Source organism: Vipera ursinii (assembly GCF_947247035.1).
Source record: "Vipera ursinii genome assembly, chromosome: 1".
Taxonomy (NCBI): Eukaryota; Metazoa; Chordata; class Lepidosauria; order Squamata; family Viperidae; genus Vipera; species Vipera ursinii.
Genome location: NC_139512.1, coordinates 51,853,513 through 51,872,892, shown reverse-complemented (window position 1 = coordinate 51,872,892; position 19,380 = coordinate 51,853,513). Strand labels below are relative to the sequence as shown.

Sequence of the window (19,380 nt, the reverse complement as noted above, 5' to 3'; positions counted from 1 at the left end):
TGAATGAGTGAAATAAGTATTTGATCCCCTATGAGAAGGAAGGACTCACTGGAGAAGAGCCTAATGCTGGGAAAGATTGAGGGCAAGAGAAGAAGGGGACAACAGAGAATGAGGTGGCTGGATGGAGTCACTGAAGCAGTAGGTGTCAGCTTAAATGGACTCCAGAAGATGGTAGAGGACAGGAAGGCCTGGAGGAACGTTGTCCATAGGGTCGCAATGGGTCGGACACGACTTCACAGCTAACAACAACAACCCCTATCAGTCAGCAAGATTTCTGCCTCCTAGGTGTCTTTTCTACAGGTAAACGAGCTGAGATTAGGAGCACTCTCTTAAAGGGAGTGCTCCTAATCTCATCTTGTTACCTGTAGAAAAGACACCAGTCCACAGAAGCAATCAGTCAGATTCCAAACTCTCCACTATGGCCAAGACCAAAGAGCTGTCAGGGACAAGATTGTAAACTTACACAAGGCTGGAATGGGCTACAAGACTATTGCAAGCAGCTTGGTGAGAAGGTAACAACAGTTAGTGTGATTATTCACAAATGGAAGAAACACAAAATAGCTGTCAATCTCCCTCAGTCTGGGGCTCCATGCAAGACCTCACCTCAAGGAATTTCAATGATCATGAGAACGGTGAGGAATCAGCCCAGAACTACACGGGAGGATCCTGTCAATGATCTCAAGGCAACTTTTTCATGAAACCACCTGGTGAAGTCATTTGCTGACATGGAGTATGGTATCAGTATACTAAGGATATCAAATTATACCTCTCCGCTTCTGGCCAGGCAGATGAGGTTGTTTTGGATGCTGACCAAGTGCCTTGAGCTGTGAGAATCTGAATGGGGAGGAACCAACTTCAACTCAAAACTGGCAAGACAGAATGGCTTTGAATCCCCCTCCTCCCCCCAGTATCTGCTAATATCCCAACTGTGGGTCCAGATAGGGTAGCAGTTTTCTGGACAGAGCTGATGTACAATTTGCGGTGCCTTATAGACTCACAACTACTGCTTAAGGAGCAGGTGGGAACTGTGTCTACGGAGGCCTTTTTATACATTAATCTTACATGCCAATTGCATCCTTTCCTGGTTCCAGGAGACCTTACTCATAGTCACCGATGCAGAATGCAGCAGTGCATACAGTGTGGGCACTCCTAGGTTCATCCATATTACATTTCTGTTGTGTGAGCAGCACTGGTTCCCAGTTTTCTTCTGGATGTAATTCAAGGTGCTGGTTATGGCCTTTAAAGCCTGATATGACATGGGATCAGGTCATCTATAGAACCACTTCTCACTGAGGGTATTTGCCCTTCCCATCAGAGTAGATAGCATAAACATGCTCCAGGTTAAACATCGCCATTTTGCGGGTTCTTGTAGGCATACCTTTCCATTGCTACCCCTGCCCTATGGAATGCCATCCTTCTTAAGATTTAATAGGCTCCAGGCTGTTTAACCTTACAGAGAGCACTTAAGATCTGGCTCTTTCCCCAGACTCTGGGCTAGGGTGAGGTCAGAGCAGGGTGAGAATTCTGTGAGTTGCCTCAAAAGGGAGGGTTTGGGTACCAGATTTTTCTGTTTCAGGTTTTATTGTGTGGTGTTTTTTTTTTACTTCTGCCATGGGTCATATATTTTCAAATACATTCCCTCTTTTTCATGTATCTTAGGTTTACTTAGCTGAAATAACTGCAGATAACCAGACTTGTTGCAAGAGAAATGTCCATGGACGCAAGCTCAAAGAAATCAATAAGGTAACTTTGTAAATAGATTTCCCCAACATTACAGTACTAAAAATTTTGTGTGCTGGGGAAAGTGGAAGAACAAGCTTGGTTTAAGAATTTTAAAATGATCTTATTTTTATTGAATTTATTTTAGAAGTCAGTTTTTGTGTTAAGTGTCCTTCTTTTGCTTCTCTATCATTTGGAGCAGATTTTGTTTGGGAGTATTTACCGTATTTTCCGGCGTATAAGACGACCCGGCGTATAAGATGACCCCCTACTTTTAAGAAGTTTTTCAAAGTTTTTTGTCTTATACGCCGGAAAATACTTACATGCCCTGCCCTCCCTGTCCGTCGCAGAGGAGGCGAAGGCCCGACTGGCCCCGCTGGCCCTTCCACTGCTCCCGCGCTTCTGCTGGCCCCCGTGGCGCAGTGTTTCCCGGGCGGCAGGCAGCGCCGGAGGGCAGCCGCTACCCCGCCACGGCCGGCACCTCTCCTGCTTTCCCCCCCCCAGGCCTTGAACTTCTCCCAGCCCGCAGCCTCTTTTTCATGTGCCGCTTCCCTCTCACCGTCGGCCGAGGCGCGCTCGGCCCGGACTCCCGGTCCCTCTTCCCGGCCGGCTTCCCGCCCTGCCCCTCATGGAGCTGGACTGGGCGTGCAGCCTCTCGGTGTGGCTGCTTTTCCTGGGCAGCCTGGCAGTGCGGCTCCTGCGCTCGGACCTGTTGCTGAGCCGGCGGCTGCTGCTGTGCATGGGGCTGCTGCCCCTCAGCGCCGCGCTCACGGCGGCTGCCTGATGGCTCGTCTCGGCCAGCACCGCCCGGCGGAAGCGCAGCATCGGACAGGAGCCGGACTTCCCTGCCGGCTCCCGTCCCACGCTCTTCCCTCTTGAGGCAGCTGCTGCCTCAAGAGGGAAGAGCGAGCCGGCAGGGAAGTCGGCAGGGCAGTCCTGCGCACGCGCGCACTCCCCAGCTGCTAAGGAGCAGCCGGGGAGTGCGCGCGTGCACAGGACTGCCCTGCCGGCTCCCGCCAGACGCCACCCACTGATTTTCCGGCGTATAAGGCGACTGGGGGTATAAGACGACCCCCCAACATTTGAGGTGATTTTCATGGGTTAAAAAGTCGTCTTATACGCCGGAAAATACGGTATTAATATAACACAAATTAAGCTATAACTATGCCATCACCAGCATTTTTAATCTGAAAGCATAGGACTAGATCTCTCTCTCTTACTTAATTATACTAATCAATCTGTACCCAATCAAAGACTGTGTGTACTATATAAATATTGTAGATTTTTTTTAATTTTAATTTTTCATTTTCAGATGGCTGATCATTGGGAGACAGCACCCCGTCATATGATACGTTTAGATATTCGCTCTTTATTACAAGATGCTGCTATTGAAGAGGTGAGATTTGCAAACTAGTAACTTATGCAAATTAGTAAAGAAAATCTATGAATTATACTTAGAAAGGTAGAAATTGTTTTTTAATATGCGGTGATTATAGATTATTATTTAATAAGATAAGCTACTAAAATTAGAAGTTTTGAAGGTACGTAATTCCCTTAAGTTGATAGACTTTGTCTTATGGGCATATACACAGGATCCGTTATCTAAAAGTGAATTTTCTGAATAAACATAATAAAATACAAATCAGTTCAACCCCAAAACTGTGTACTGTGTTTAAATATCCATCTTTGGTAAAGTCTTCATAAGTGGTGTATTACTATACCAAAGCATAAGAATGGCCATTCACCAATGTAATGTAATGTAATGTAATGTAGCATGTAATGGTAACTATTGACTGGCAGAATGTGATTCATTCATATGACAGTACATATCTTTTTTGGAGGTAATCCTCGTGCCTGAGCAGAAGTCGTGATTGCAATAATCACAGATATAACCTAACAATTATATTCATTTTGATCCTCTTTCAAAAAAATGTAAAATTTGACAGTATAATAAGATTTAAAATCTAGACTAGCTCGGTAGAAAATAGAAATGTTACCTGTGAAATATGTAACTAAGTGAATTCTCAGAAAGGTTTTGTGTGTTAGTTTACATTTATAGTCTCTGCTGCTATTCTTTTATACCATAAGTAGCTAAGGCCAAAATAGGTTTCCAGTAATACAATCCTGCTTATTATATATTGACTTAGGTGGAGATGGAAGACTTTGATGCAAATATTGAAGACCAAAAAGAAGAAAACAGAAAAGATGCAGAAGAAGAAGAGAGTGAACTGGTAGGAAATGCCCCTGCAACATTTTTTTTAATATAATCCATAACAGAGTTTTTACTTGCTAGAATTCAGTTTGCTTTCTCACCACCACATTCCCAGTCACTGCTGCTAATTCTATAATTTAAGAGCACTGAGTTGAATATATAAATTAATATTTAATAATTCCTTTGGGATATTTAAATCTTGAGTACTAGGGATCAACATTCTGTCTTCTATTAATAGAAGATACAAACTTATACAAGCTACAAGTTAGTGAGAAGTCAATTTTCAGATGCAATAGAGAAATTCACATTTGGATACCCAATATAGAAGACAGATAAATTGTTTGTTTCATTAGCCATTTTCATAAGAACTATATGTAACTAATCTTTGTTACAAATCAGGATATCTCTTAACACATGAACATAAACTTGTGTGCTCAGAAATATATTCCATTACGTTCAGTGAAGCTTATTCAGAGGAGTTTATGCACACAGTATTAAACTTTTAAGGAGTTTGCATAGAATGCTTATTCATAGGAAAAGAAGAAAGGGCTAATTAATTCTTTCTAAAGTTAGGCAGCAATTCACATTCAAAGGGGAAAAGGCAATTGTGTGGGTGCTTGTCTTATACCTGACAGTTGCTTCTTTAAAAAGCTGCACCTTCTCTGGGCTTGAACAGCTGCCACATGCAATCCCAGCCAAAATGTGTTTGATTGAAGGATGTGAAATGTAAATCACTTTTTCATCTTTGAGTCTAGATCAGTGCACACAGTCCTGCACGAAACAGCTCATTCCATCAATTGAAATTCCAGTTTCAGTTCAGCTTTCGGCTGAAGGGCAGGACTCCTTTGACAATACAATGTGAGGCAAAGTTATAATCATAAATATATCAGGGGATAGAAATCTGTGTATTTCTTTCCTCTTAAAACCATGGACTTACAGGGTAAAATAGGAAGGGATACACTGGAACATGATACCTCTACCCATTCTAAATTATTAGATTTGATCCTTGTACTCTTTCTGGCATCCCGTTTTGGCTTGAAGACTAAGAATGTAGTTTTTTTTTATTTTGTTTATTATATTTACCTCCTGCCACACTTGAAAATCCAACTGACTCTCAGCAGTTCTATTTTGTTGAAGCTACACCATTTCTACTTTGGGGGAATATGTTTCATCTTGCTGGAAGCTGCAGTAAATGTTTTCAGGAAGGGGGAAAATGCACCAATACAAACCACAAGTGTTTCTTGGAAGGGTAATAAGGGTATTTAGGTATACCTGAGTACAGTTTTCTATATGGCTCATGTTAGCTGTTGTGATAAACTGAAGAAATATATGGCTAAAACTTCTAACCAATTCCAACAGCAGCCAACTACTAGAGAGAAAGTTTGATAAGTGCTTATGGAGTGGGAAAGAAGGGAAATTCTGATCAACATGCAATTTTTACAACCTCAAGGAAGTCTAGAAGATCCAAGCCTACTTGGTCAACAAATTGTCAGTCCTTAACACTGATGCCCTTCTGTCTGAAAAAGTGGATAATTGCTATTGAGGTGTAGGTTTACTACAGCTTTTCAACCATATATGGGAGTTCACAACCAACATTTATCCTTTAATAGAGTACAACTGGATTGTGCTTGAGAATTAGCTACTAATCCATAAGGTAGGTTTGTTCTCCCTCTTTCAACCAAGTCAAGCAAAACGTTGCTGAAGGTTTTTTATGCTGTTACTTATTTGTTGGATAAAAGAACTTTCAAGGAAATTTTAGCACCTCCTCTTTCCATTCACAATACATATTTGTTTGATATTTCTAGATTTCACTTTTTCAACCAGTTCTCCAGGAAAATAAAGAGTATACTGTCTGACATTGACTGAAATGGTAATGGTAATAGTTGGATCCTTCCAGGATACCCAACTGAATTGTTAGATGGTTCATCAAAGGCATTAAGAAATAATTAATGAATCCCTATTATGGAAACAAATTTCTTTGTCTATTGTCAACATGAAACATTTTTTATCCAAGACACTGAAGTCCAAATAGATGTTTTCAGTTGCCCTCCTTGTACTTATTTCTACTGATAACATTTTATGAGGATGTGACCAATCAGAACTGGAGCGATTCTGTTGTTTCATGTTGACTGCATAAATTTCTCTCCTATCACTACTTCATTTGTGTGTTTCCATCTGTGTACACACATATCTATACATATACATGCACATATAACAGTTTTGAATGAATCCCCCCTTCCCCCCGAGCAGCTAAAGAATTCATTTGGATGTTATGAGATAAGCCGTTTGGCCGATGAGCAGCATTAGCTGGAAATGACAAAATATTTCTCAAATGTAATCAATTTTTCATTGATAACATTTGGTCTCAAAGCATCTACCAGTAGAAAATAATCCAGTGTATTGATTGTTCTAGGAAATTAAAGTCTGAAAAAAATTACTAAGAAAAAAAAGGAAAGTTAACTATGTATCTTTTTTACCTTTTGTATTATCAAGGTTCTTCTCATACACGTACACAAGGAAACACAACATTCTTATTTCTTTGCAATATAGCTGGACATAATCTTTTTCAGAAGCCTGCTACTGACTTGGTTTTATGATTTGCTCTTATTTTGAAATTAAATTTTTGAAAAGATAACATTTAAAATAATTTCTGCAAATAAAATGAATTTGTACTTATTTTTGCAGAACACTACCAACATAATCTGTCACCATTTTAACAACTAAACTATGAAGGATGCATAGTGAATGCCCAGTTCTTTGTAGATTGCTTATTTATATTACATACTGTTTCCACATTATTGAGTCACCTGTTTTTATTTAGGTACTTTCATGTTAAAAGAGCCTTGGTGGAGCAGTGGGCTAATGCCTCCTTAAGTAACACCAGCTGCCTGCAATTAGTGCAGGTTCGCATCCCACCAGGCTCAAGGTTGACTCAGCCTTCCATCCTTCCGAGGTAGGTAAAATGAGGACCCAGATTGTTGGGGGCAATTAAGCTGACTTTGTAATAATGCCGCTTGGGGTGTGTGTGAAAGCCCTAATAAGCAGGCATATACATAGAATGAAGGCTACTGCTAAGCTTGTAAGCCGCCCTGAGTCTTCGGAGAAGGGCGGGATATAAATGGAATAAAAATAAAAATAAAATAAAAGCTAATGTGTTATTATATTTTGCTCTTTATACTACTACACAATCTTTGCACCAAGATGGTGCTTATTAGATAAGACTTAGTGACAGGCATCTTGAAATTTTGAAAATGGAGGTGAATGCAAAAGGTTCATATAATATATTCCAACTCTACATACCTAGATGCATGATTTTGAATATTCTAGCTTCAAGTTTTACTGTTTACCTTGGAAGGACATCAAAAACTTTTTATATAAATTACTCTGGACCCAGACCTAAATTTATACAGTTCCTTCCCATCAGATTGATTGAGAAAACATGTAGATCCTCCACATATCTACTGTCATGTTGTCTCTCTCAGAGCACTGGCATATTATATAGCATTTCCTATTAATTCTTGCATGAATATTCACTACAAAGAGTAGATATCCTGGAGGAAAACAGGTGTTAAAAACCCAAATATGCATAGAATTTTGAAAATATTTTTTTGCGGAAGTTTACCAGCATATGGAATCAATGAATTTCTGAAGTGTTTGGGAACTACTTGATGATCCAATGAAGAACAGAATGACAACTTGTCTAGATTGCTCCTGAAATATATTCAGCTTATTAAATGGATGGTCGGATAATAAGCTTGATAGCAAAATATCTACAACTTTGCTAAAGAAGGAACAGCTTGGATTAACCTTTTCCCCATGCAAAGATCAATAAATCAAGCTAACTGGAAATACAGTTTTTGTAACTTAACTTCTCATTCATATAGTTTTTGCTAAAGTTTGGGAGTTTTCATTGCTATTATTGGAACCATTCTTTATTTTATAGCAACTTTGTTATCAAACACAGCTTTTCTATTGCTATTCCAATCTGCTGAGAAAATGAATTTTATAGGGTGATTTTCCTCCATAATCACTGAGGCCTGAGTCTTTCTAAATCAAGCAGAAGATGGAGAACATTTGTGCAGTAGATTGCTTCAGACATAGTGTATTCCTGAAAGGATTGTCCATTTCTTAACCAAAGTTACAGTTGCTGTACATCCAATAGTTGGCTGTTCTACCTTTTGAACTAGAAATAGAATCTATACTGATTATCAGATTCTTTTCTGGTTATATGGAAAGAAACCCATTGGTCTCAACTTTGATCTCTAAATTTCACAATCCTTTTATGATAGCAATTCTTCTCTTGCTTTTCTTTTTAAAGCTTCATGGATAGCTAAAAGTTTTGATTTCAGAAATTAAAGCCTTTTCTCCAGGATTCTGATGATCTGCTCCCAAAATGGGCAGAAATTTTATTGTGAAAGGAATTTGAAACTATTTCTTCTGAATGGACAGAAGAGATAACCATCTTCACAGGCAATTTCTCTTTAGCTGCCTGGATTTTCTTGTACTAAGTATTTATTTTCATAAATATTATGACTACATCATTGGAAAAGCTGCTGGATCACATCAACATCTTGAACCCAGTATCTTGGTTTCTATAGTAGTCAAGAAAATGCTATGGAAAGCCTGTAGAACATCCCCTCTGATCTCTGCTGTGCTTCAGTCACTGGTCAGAAAAAAATGCAGTCTCTGATTCTGGAGATGGTTACTAATAGCTATGTCTATATATGCCTTGAATTCCTGTCTTCCATGAACGGATCATATACTCTTAAAACCTTCAAGATTAGTAATCATCATTCAGGTAAATGAAATGTAAGGATAAGTATCACGAGCTTTTTTAATTATGCAATGCTTCTTTTAATTGGACCAGTGATACAAGTGTTTTTATTCTTACGGTTTCTATGTTTCAAGTTCTTAAGATTTTTATGTTGGAATCATGTATCTGCTGGCCTGAAAGTGGATGCTAATTTTATTCCTTCCAAATTGTACTGTTTCTTTTTAGAAGACAAAAATGATCAAGACCAAATATACAAAGAAAAGGCAGAACTGTAGTTGCAGTACAGATGGGAAAAATAAACACTTTCCTATACTGTTTTTTCCATTGTCTGCTTTTCATCAAAAATTACCAATGTTTCATTTTTCTTTCGGAGTTTATTCTTCCAAATGAATGTATTCTTATCAAAAAGAAAAAGAAAAAATACTGAATTCAGATAATTGTTTTTCATGGAGTAAATAATGTACATATAAATACCAACGTAAACACCCATCTCCATTATAGAACAAATGTTAATGTTATGAAATAACACAGCTATTTCGATTCTTCAGAAACCAGAATGATAATTGCCTATGGAATAATACATAGGAAGAAAAATAAATAAATGGACAGTACAATCATTCCACCCTAAAGTGCCAGGATTTTAACTACCATCTGAGAATTAAGTATTGTGATATTCTATACTGCTGCTACCTGTAGTAAACATATCCCATTTCTCTTAGACAACTGCCAAATTTCAGATACTGAGAGCAAAAAGAACATAATCTGGTGGTATGTGTACAAGACGGCAAGAATCAGCCTTTGGATCTGAAGCAGAAACCAACAAATAACCAGGGGAAATTAATCAATTTGCTGGGCCAGCAACTTTTTCCTCAGCCTTTCCAGACATTTTTCAAGAGCAGCTTGTTAAAGAAATGGAATATGGAAGTTCGTAGAACATAAGCATACAGTTCCAGAAAACAATGTTGCTAAAGTCTCAGCCGCTATAAAGTGTTCATGGTTCTTGCAGTTAGAAGTGGCTTCAGATCAAGCAGTGCCTAAGAACTGCAGTCTACATTCAAAATAGTGGCACAATCTATTTCTAAATCAGGCAGCCTATCAAACAGCAATATTTCTATACAAATTATAAAAATGGTACTTTAAATCAATTTGAACTAAGAGTTGTATTGAATAAAATGTATTAAACAATAACTGAGGTACTGGGTTATAATTCTACTATTAGTCCTAACTCCTAATTTAACTAGGAAACAAGTACATGTCCCTGGTTGGATGAGGAATCCTGCACACACATGTGCCCCCTTGCTGCATTGGTTTTCCATCCAAATACCAGAGTTCAGTGGACAAAAAAGGTGAAATATGCCATCAGCTGTTCAGAAGGAAAAGCAAAATTTGGATCTAATCTCTAAATAGCTGATGAGTGAAATTTCATCTTTTTGAAAACGTGGGTCGCTTGTGGTATCCTGCCTGATTGATATGTACTCTGCTGGGTCAGACTATGAAGTTCATGTGTTACATATTTTTGATAACTAAAAATGTGAGATTTCCATTAATAAATGCTTTCTGTCATTTCTAGTGGTTTTAACTGGTTTTTTCCAATCAGTTCTTGTATTCAGCCATACATGTTTTTTTGTGATTAAGTTCTTTTCTGATTCTTAAAAATACATATTGAGAGCTGAACTAAAATGCAGAAACCCATACTAATAAAAAAGAAGCAATTTTAGAATACTTTTTTAAACATTTGTGGAACAGTCCCTAAAAATAAAACTCAAACAATTGTCAGAGGTATTGATGCTTATATAATGGGCTTCTGAAGTCTTCATCCCACACTTTTCCCATATAGAAAGATGACCTGTGAAGATACTATTATAAAATACTATGTGAAAATCCCTGATGCACATATATGAATTCTGATCATCCAACACAAGCAACACTGAGATACTTATTATTGTGAGATACTTCCTATTGTGAAATTATTGTAAGATACACTCTTATTGTGAGAAACAATCTTGTACTGGATGCAGAGTGACTATGAATATTTTTCATATTGCAGTATCTTACAATTTCAAATCAAGTTTACAGTTCAGATTGAGTATCTTAAGAAAATGTTTGCAGTATAATTATGTTTCAGGATAAAATATGTTATATGCTTTCTGTATCTCTCTCTAATCCTTCGAGCTTCTCTCTGTATATGATTTAGGGTTACATTCCGAAAAGCAAATGGGAGATGGATACTTCTGAAGCAAAATTAGGTGGGTATTTAATTTATTTTATTAACAAAAAATCCTCATATTCACACAATATGGTCTGATCACATGCTTGAGCAAAATATACTGAATTTGACATTTTTGATGATACAGCTGCCTCTAGGCAGTGTAATATCCTTTTATCTCTGCAGCTGCAATGCTATAATAATCAGATTTTTAAAATTTAGTTACTTGAGAACACTTTTGTGATGCAGTTTCTTATATATTAATATTCAAATAAATGAGCGGTGAGTAAAAGGAATTATTTGTAGTGGCTTAGTATTTCCTACAGAGCTGACCAGTTTTATGTATGCCATTCTTTAGACCATTATATCTATATATTAAAGTCTGATTAGACTAACATTATTGTTCAACATTATGCCTTGGTTTGGCTTGATTGGGATTAGCACATATGGGTATCATTTCAAAGCATAATTAATCTTTTATAACATTGCTATGTGTGAGTACATTCTATAATTTAATGGAGCTCCAATGCTTCTCAGAGAAAAGAAGCAGAAAGATAAGATTTTACATCCTTTCTTATTTTCATTTAAGCCATTTGCTATGTTCTTTTCTTGGAAGCCATTGCTTTAAAACAATTATTTGACCAGCGTAAGTATGTGCTTTTGTATTTTAAAAGTACTATTTTAAATAGTTTCAGCCATTGAGTTATAGCATTTGAAGAGTAGAAATTTTCTAGTAGAAATAATAATATATCAGATTAAAAAGGAAGATAGTTTGAACACAGAAATATATCTTTATCAGCACTTTGTGTTCTGGTATATCCATGGCAAGAATATAATATAATAATAATGTGGCTCTCCCAGTTTGATGCTTTTAAATTTGTCTGGACTACAGCTGGTCATAATGATGAACAATGTCATATGAAGAGACATCAAGGAATTTTTGATATACTTCAGTTTCTGTAACATATTGAGTTAACTCAATGGTAAATGTATCTTACTAGTCCTAGAGGCTTTATAGGACAATATATCAATAAGTATTCCCTTTCAAGTGCTTTGATTTTCAGAGGATAATAACATTCAAGGCAAATACAGCATTAGGAAGGATTCATTAAAAGCTCACTTTTAATATAGATCTGTTTGTTTAATGTTTTTACAAACTTTTTCACTATAGGGAACAACTTGAAGAAATCTGAAGGATTGGTATAAGATTATACATATATAAGGGTTTTTTACATCTCAAATCTGTTCTTTTAGTGAACAGTTAAAATGTCAAAAAGAACTCCACCATCATGCCTTTCTAATATATGACTTGTGCTCAGCAAGAAGGCCGAAATAGAGTACTGAGTAGTTGAAAAAGATTTGATTAAAGCAAGTATGTGCTTTCATTGAATATAGAATTTACTATGAAGCCAATGCCTTAATATCATGATTTTGTATATTTTATACCATATAAATTAATAATTTGATTAATCCATCAGATAGTTATCAAATGACTATAGAAAAGTATACGCATTTTGGCACAATTAAGGAATTGTTCAATATTTAACATACTGCTTATTTAATTTTCTATATCCAGGTATACCATCTTAAATTCTTTGCATGTTTATTCATATCATTCTATTTCTCCCTTCCCCCCCCCCCCCTTTGATCCTGGAGGCTACATTATCTTCCTGATGCATGACCTAGTTTCCCAGTAATGCCATTATCTGTAAGTTTTTCCTTCTAAGATAAATTCAATATTTTAAGCAGAGGCAACGGGTCCGGTGGCATTGTATAAGGTATAAAAATGAGAAACCTTAACATAACTTGATTCAATAAAATACATTAAAATATTCACAAGCAAAGAATTAGTAATATGGCTTTCTACCATATTATGGAAACATTCCTTGCTAACTCTGTGGTGTATGTTACATATGGTGAATCTCTAAGCATTCGTGCATCATAAGAGTTTACTTCATGCATTCATGTGACATGGTTTATTTTCATGGATTGTTCTAAATAGACATATAATCTCATAAGAACTGATGTCACTTTTTGCAATAATATTTTTAAAATAAAAAGTCCTGAAATGATTTAAAATATTTCTATTTCACTTCATGTTGTGTTTGTGATAGCTTTACCATATAATCAAAATGAACAATAAATAGTTCAATGCCAAAATAAAACTATGGAAAAAATAAAACCATTTTAACCTGTAAGAGCTTTAGTGAAAACAAGCTTTAAAAAACTCCCAACAAAAGCTGTAGCAAAGAAGGCTACCTATGATTGCAATTCATCTCACCAGGGTGTATGAATGGAACTATTAAACATGATCTAAAATCCTTGTCCTGAGCCTATTTATTTATTTATAATTGGAAGCTACTGAATATAATAAAGTTATTTAAACAATGCAAAGATGATTGTTACAGTAGATTACATTTTTGATGCTGCATTCTGAATTAATTTAAATTACTGAATAGGATCTTAATGTAGCCCCAAATAAGCCAAATCATTTTAGTCCAGTGTTTGTATTGCCATGGTGTGGAAACCTTCCAAGAGGGCTACCTTTGGTGTATCAGCTGAAGTTGATTTAAAGAAATGAGCTATGAAAAGTATATAGCTTATTTATAACAGTTTGTAATAACACACACGTGCAGGGGATCTGATCAGTTAAAGGTTGTTAAACTACTCAGACCATCCTTTTATATTTTGGCAACCAATGTGCTGCAGTCTTAGCTGGCTGTATTGAGTTTGATGTTGGATGGCACATAAATATGTAAACCATAAATAAGAAAAACTAAACTGTAGTTTTTCTTATTTACAGTTTACATATTTTATTTAGGTAACAATGAGAATGAGCTATGCCTTCACTTTTAATATAATCTGAGAGTTGTTACATACTTGTTAACTTCTGCTTAATGACTTTCTTCCAGCTTATCAAATCTAAACACCTGGTTCAGAACATCTGCAGTCTTTCTAAACTTAATGAAAAGACAGCAGAAAGGTTTTGGGTGGGGTTTTTCTTTGTGTTATGGCAAGGGTGTCAAACTGCCGGTCCGCGGGCTGGATGTGCCATGCTGAAAGTGCGCTCACCCCATTGCCGGCAATGGGAAAAAAGTCGTGATACATCGAGACACGTCATGTGACATTGTGAGTTTGACACCCCTGTGTTACGGTACACTAATAAGCATTTACTGTAGATATCCTGTTGACATTAGTAATGTCAAGTAGATTTTAAGTACTGCCAGGCAAATGAAGTTTTGTAGAAATCAGAAGCATGTACAACATGTAGTGGAGCAAAGCAGCAATCCTCCAGTACAATCTTTTGGAACCAATTGGTCATATTGAATTGTAAACACAGAAACCTCCAATTTCCATTGGAGATGAAGAATGTAAACATGTACTCTGGTCAGTATTATTAAAAACTGATGAAAGGTACAAAAACACTTCCACATCTTCTTAGTTATATAACTTGACCACAGTCAGACAATACAGTGATAATGTCCATTTTCCAAAGTTCTTCTGAAATTCAAATGCTGTTGCTCCCGATGCTAACAAGATCAGTAACATGTCACTAAGTATTAGCTTCCTGATTCTAAAAATATATTTCAGATGTTATTTGTTTCAAATATTACCTGTAACATAATACAGCATGTTATATTAGTGTCTCCTCCTATATATTTCCAACTTTTTGCTTATAAAGGAATAATATGTGAATTAAAATGTCTAGTGCTGCTGTTAATTCTTTGGATCGCTTACTTCATAATAATTCCTTTCATGCATCAATCTTGCCATTATTGCAGTAGTAAATCAAACTTGATGGAAATAGACACAGTACTACTCATATAATTTGGTGTCTTAAAACTTTGTTCCTTAGAACTTTTTGTTTTCTAGCTGAAGAGTGCATAAACTATTTTTTGTATCCATTGAACAGAAGAATTAACTTTCCATGTTGATCAGATGTGCCTGTTAACAATTTGTGGTTGCAGCAGTAAAAAGCAAGGCTTTCATACCCTTTTATACATACTCTCCTTCCCATTCAACTTTTCCTTCCTGAATCTGTTCTTAAAGGCAAGAAGAATTAGCAAATAGAACCACACACAATATACACATACCTAATTAGTAATATTTTTTGCTTCTATGCAGGATTATTTGGATTATGATCTGAGTTTGTGGCAGTTTCTGTATAGTTATAATATAAATCACATATAACCTGAAATGTACATATCACTATATTTCTTCATGGTTTTTACACATTATTTCATGCTGCTCATAATCTATTTCTTAAATGAAATTGGTTTTAGTAAGACACTTTGTGAATAATGTTCAATAGATTTCAATACATTTTACTATGGCAAACTAAAGATCTTAAACCAGATTAATTTTTTTTCTGTTAACAGCTAAATTAAATACAGGCAGAAAATGTTTAATTGGCTGTTTAAAAAATCTTACAATATGTTTAATAGCTCACTTATTGGAATTTTGCTAAGTTTTTAAGTTCTTCCACTAAAAATAACAAAAACATATACATTATTAGGAGAGAGATAATTCTGATATAGAGAAATGTAATAAGTTAATTTTCACATCGGTGCCACGTTTCTGTCTGTTTTGCTAAGAAATAAGTATGTAAGTTATTTAAAACTCCATTCAGAAAATAGCATAATATGGAATTTGCTATTTGTAATAGACTATGATCATCATTTAAAAGTTACAGTGCTCCATTTTGCATTAAATACAGGTGTATTTATAATAATAAATGAAATTAGAAAAACAGTTGTTTTGTGTAAGAAAAACACCAGTTTTACTTATATATGCTTGCATGTAGTTTATAGAAATCGCTTCTTAGGAATAAGATTGAAAGATACTGTTTAGAAAAATGTGTTGATCACATGTTGACCACATATTTCAACTTTATATCAGCTCCTGAAGCAAAGGCAAAAAACTCTGATCTGCTTTTGGATTAATTCCTCCTTAGCTGGTATTCTGCATTACATTCAAGTTCTTTGTCTGGTGATTGTTCTGAAGTAATGTTCCATTATTTGTGGAACATCTCATGCATCTTCCATAGGTTTGGCTTAAAATATAGTATGGAACTTCTAAACTGGTCATCAGAAGTGGTTGAAGTGTCACCATTGTACATGGATTCTGCTAGCTATTCAAGGCAATAAGTAGTTTCTCTTGCACATATGCATGTTCATATTTTTCCACACAAAAGACTGAATTTCAAAAGGGTAGAATGGCTGCTCCATTTTGAATTTATGCCGCTCACAAAGACATCCACCAAGACATCCACTAATTGGCTATCACCACTATATATTGTCAATGATCTGTTTAAGAAAATGTTTATGTATACAAAATTTTATTTAACCATAAGGCTATGTGTTTGTTCTCAGACAAATTGGATGGGTTGCGAACTGGTACTAAGAGGAAGCGTGACTGGGAAGCAATTGCCAGCAGAATGGAAGATTACCTTCAGCTTCCAGATGATTATGATACTCGTGCTTCTGAACCTGGGAAAAAAAGGGTAATAAATATCATTTTTGTTTAACATACCCCAGCCACACTGAGCTTCAGGAAAGCTCTTAAAACTTGGCTGTTCTGATAGGATATATAGTTATATAAGGTTATTCCCTCTTGCAATGGTGATATGTTTGTTAATGGAATGCTATTGCTAAAAAGTATATTGGATAGATTGTGTTGGTGTATGATTCTTTTCTATCTGGAGAGAACAACCTTTCAGTATACTTAATATTGTTATATTAGGTAGAGTTATGTTATATATGGATGGAGTTGGTGAGGCAATTTTTTTTCCAGCATTGAACCGCCTATTGGAAGTTTTACAGTTTTATGTATTTGTTATCTCAAAATGGCAATAACCATTCAGTAGTTATGGTTAGTGGAGACTCCAAGAGTTGTGAAAAGTGACTGTGGGCTGACCACTCTAGACCAACACAACCTTATTTTTCAGTAGAATACATTCCTCTCCCATTCAAACTAGTCAATTAAATGCAGCTGGATCAAGACAAGGGAGCATTGTGTTGTTGTCTCAACAGTTGAGAGTGGTCTCATTACTTTGTCAATATCTTCTTGAAATAGTTTTTCACCTTTTTACCAAGGGGTATGCAAAAATTGCTTAGATTGCAATAAAAGAAATCTTTATGAGGTTTTCCTGCTTTTGACTGTGCATCCTACCAACAAATTTTGTAACTTGCAAAGTCAGTGGAACAGTGGAACAAGATTCACTGACATATCTTTTGCCCCTCATTACTTCAATGTTTTCTTTCTCAGTTTCATTATAATCTAATTAGTATAGTTTTTACAAATAAATAATATGGATGAAAGAAAGTTGAACTTGTATCCCAAGTGCTTAGAGTAAACTTGGAAATCAGACTGATTATGATATGATATTGGTAGTATATATCTAGAATGAAGCTTAATAAAAGAACATTTAACTTCAGTAACCAAAGAAGAAAGTATCAAAAATTCCAATGGTAATAAATTAGCAACATTCCCATATATTCAGAAAACAGATGCATATTTGATGCTTTTGAAGAAGGCACCAATATCCTCAGAGCTTCTTAGAGGAATTCTAAAGGTGTGTGGAACAGTCACACCAAACTCTAAGAGAATAAATAGCTTCTTGTCCAATAAGAGACTGGATTTAAAATAGCAAGCTCTGAAAAATAAAAATGAAACCTTTTGGGGGGAAAAATCAATTTTTCATCCATTTTTCCAAGTAGGAAGGTTTGCGAAAGGGCAAGATTAAAAAGAATATTCTTATTCTTTTTCCCTTTATAAGTATCACCTTCATCCAAATGCTTGATTTTTTAAATTCACAAAATTAAACATGGGTAAGACTTAAATTTTGTTCACCTCTAAACACATTAGGCAGCTCAAGTGAATTGATGGCTAATCAGTTTTCTTAATTGTCTAAAATCTCTGCAGGGGTTAAAATTGTATCAGGGATTTATGCATGCTGCTTCTCTTTCCTAAAATTACTGTTACCCAAGCAGTGTATCTTTTTCTTATAGGTAAGGTGGGCAGACCTTGAAGAAAAAAAAGATGCAGACAGAAAGAGGGCCATTGGTTTTGTTGTGGGACAAACAGACTGGGAGAAAATCACAGATGAAAGTGGTCATTTTGCTGAGAAAGCCCTCAATCGCACCAAATACATCTGAATCAGTTGGCACATGGAAGATGTCTTCCTTTAAGGTTAGAGCTGAACTTTCTATGTCTTCATATGTATTTGAGAATGAGCTAAAGAGCACGTAGGGGATGGATCTGGATGTTATTTTAATCATTTGGTTAAAGTCAGATGTCTAATCTCGGACTATATGCAGTTTGGAGAAACAAGAATAGCACAGTTCAAAAATTGGGGAAATCCTGGTTTACTCTCAGCTGTGATTACTTTTCCCAGGCCCATACACTGGCTCATCATCTAACCTTTTTGTTTTTCTCTACAGGTTGTTTGCTTTGGTGAGAGATGTACACAAGGCGGTATGGAACATGTCATTGCCCATCTACAGAGCTTTGTGATTCTTTCCTTTTGAACTTTTTATTTCTTTGTGTTCCTTGCCATTTAACTGGTGATATCCAGGATCCCCAAATTATATAAAATCCTCTTGCATCTCAATGTGAAAAAAATTTATGTTAAAATCAGTAGTCTTAGCTTTTATGTGTACAGTAGAATTGCAAGACAGTACTGAAGCCATTTCCTCTGCTATACCCTGACAGAATGTCAGCATTACTTTGTATTGTTGCTTTGTGCTATTGTCATTTTATACTGTACAAACTTGGTAGTTTATTGTACTAGGAAACAGAACAATAAACTTTCACTATGAACTTAATAATGTGGTTGACCATATATTTATGTTGGTTATTATCTCTGGATTTGATTTTTAAAACAAGAACTTCTCTAAATAGCGTGTTGGAGATTGGCAAGGAGAAGATAAGTAAATGAAATCAGGATGGGCCCAAAATGTTTCTGGTCATTAAAGTGCCCTATTTCCTTATACACAAATCTCTTCAAAGCATTTTTATTCTCCTCTCAGCTTTATTCTTCACACACCCATCTCAGCTGTCACAGAGAACTTTAATTCATATTTGAGTGAAAATAATCTTGCCAAATAATTTGATTAAGCAACTTTCAGAATGGTATATATCCTGCAGGGTGGGTTGATATATTGCTTTTTATTCTTTGCTGCTGCTGTTTTTGTTTCGAATTGTAGATCTAGCATTGTATGTTTTATGGTTTCAATTGTGCATCACCCAGTGTGTGACAAGAGGACTATCCATTTAAATTGAAATAAATAAGATGTGTATATCTTATTTATTTTCCATGGTTATTAATTAACAAATGCAATTAACTTTTTTGTCCTTCAAATAGTTTCTGTTCATAGGCATGTTAGTATTGATGTGTTTTTCCTCGGTTCCTCTTTAGTACTTAAGGAATAGCTGCTCCTAAAATGCATTTATTTACATGACTTTATC

The 19,380-nt window shown here is 35.8% G+C and overlaps 1 protein-coding gene across 1 annotated transcript in view; it reads left to right on the top strand.

Moving 5' to 3' along the window:
• The window catches only part of YLPM1 (YLP motif containing 1), a 52,191-nt gene extending 33,451 nt beyond the window's left edge, over window positions 1–18,740 (top strand). Inside the window, exons 15-21 of the mRNA XM_083349131.1 lie at window positions 1,660–1,743; window positions 3,032–3,115; window positions 3,867–3,950; window positions 10,900–10,951; window positions 16,284–16,414; window positions 17,922–18,102; window positions 18,354–18,740. Of these exons, the coding sequence (XP_083205257.1) occupies window positions 1,660–1,743; window positions 3,032–3,115; window positions 3,867–3,950; window positions 10,900–10,951; window positions 16,284–16,414; window positions 17,922–18,068 (582 nt within the window). The 3' untranslated portion in view covers window positions 18,069–18,102; window positions 18,354–18,740. The remainder of the gene's footprint in view (window positions 1–1,659; window positions 1,744–3,031; window positions 3,116–3,866; window positions 3,951–10,899; window positions 10,952–16,283; window positions 16,415–17,921; window positions 18,103–18,353) is intronic.
• The last annotated feature ends 640 nt before the right edge of the window (window positions 18,741–19,380 follow it).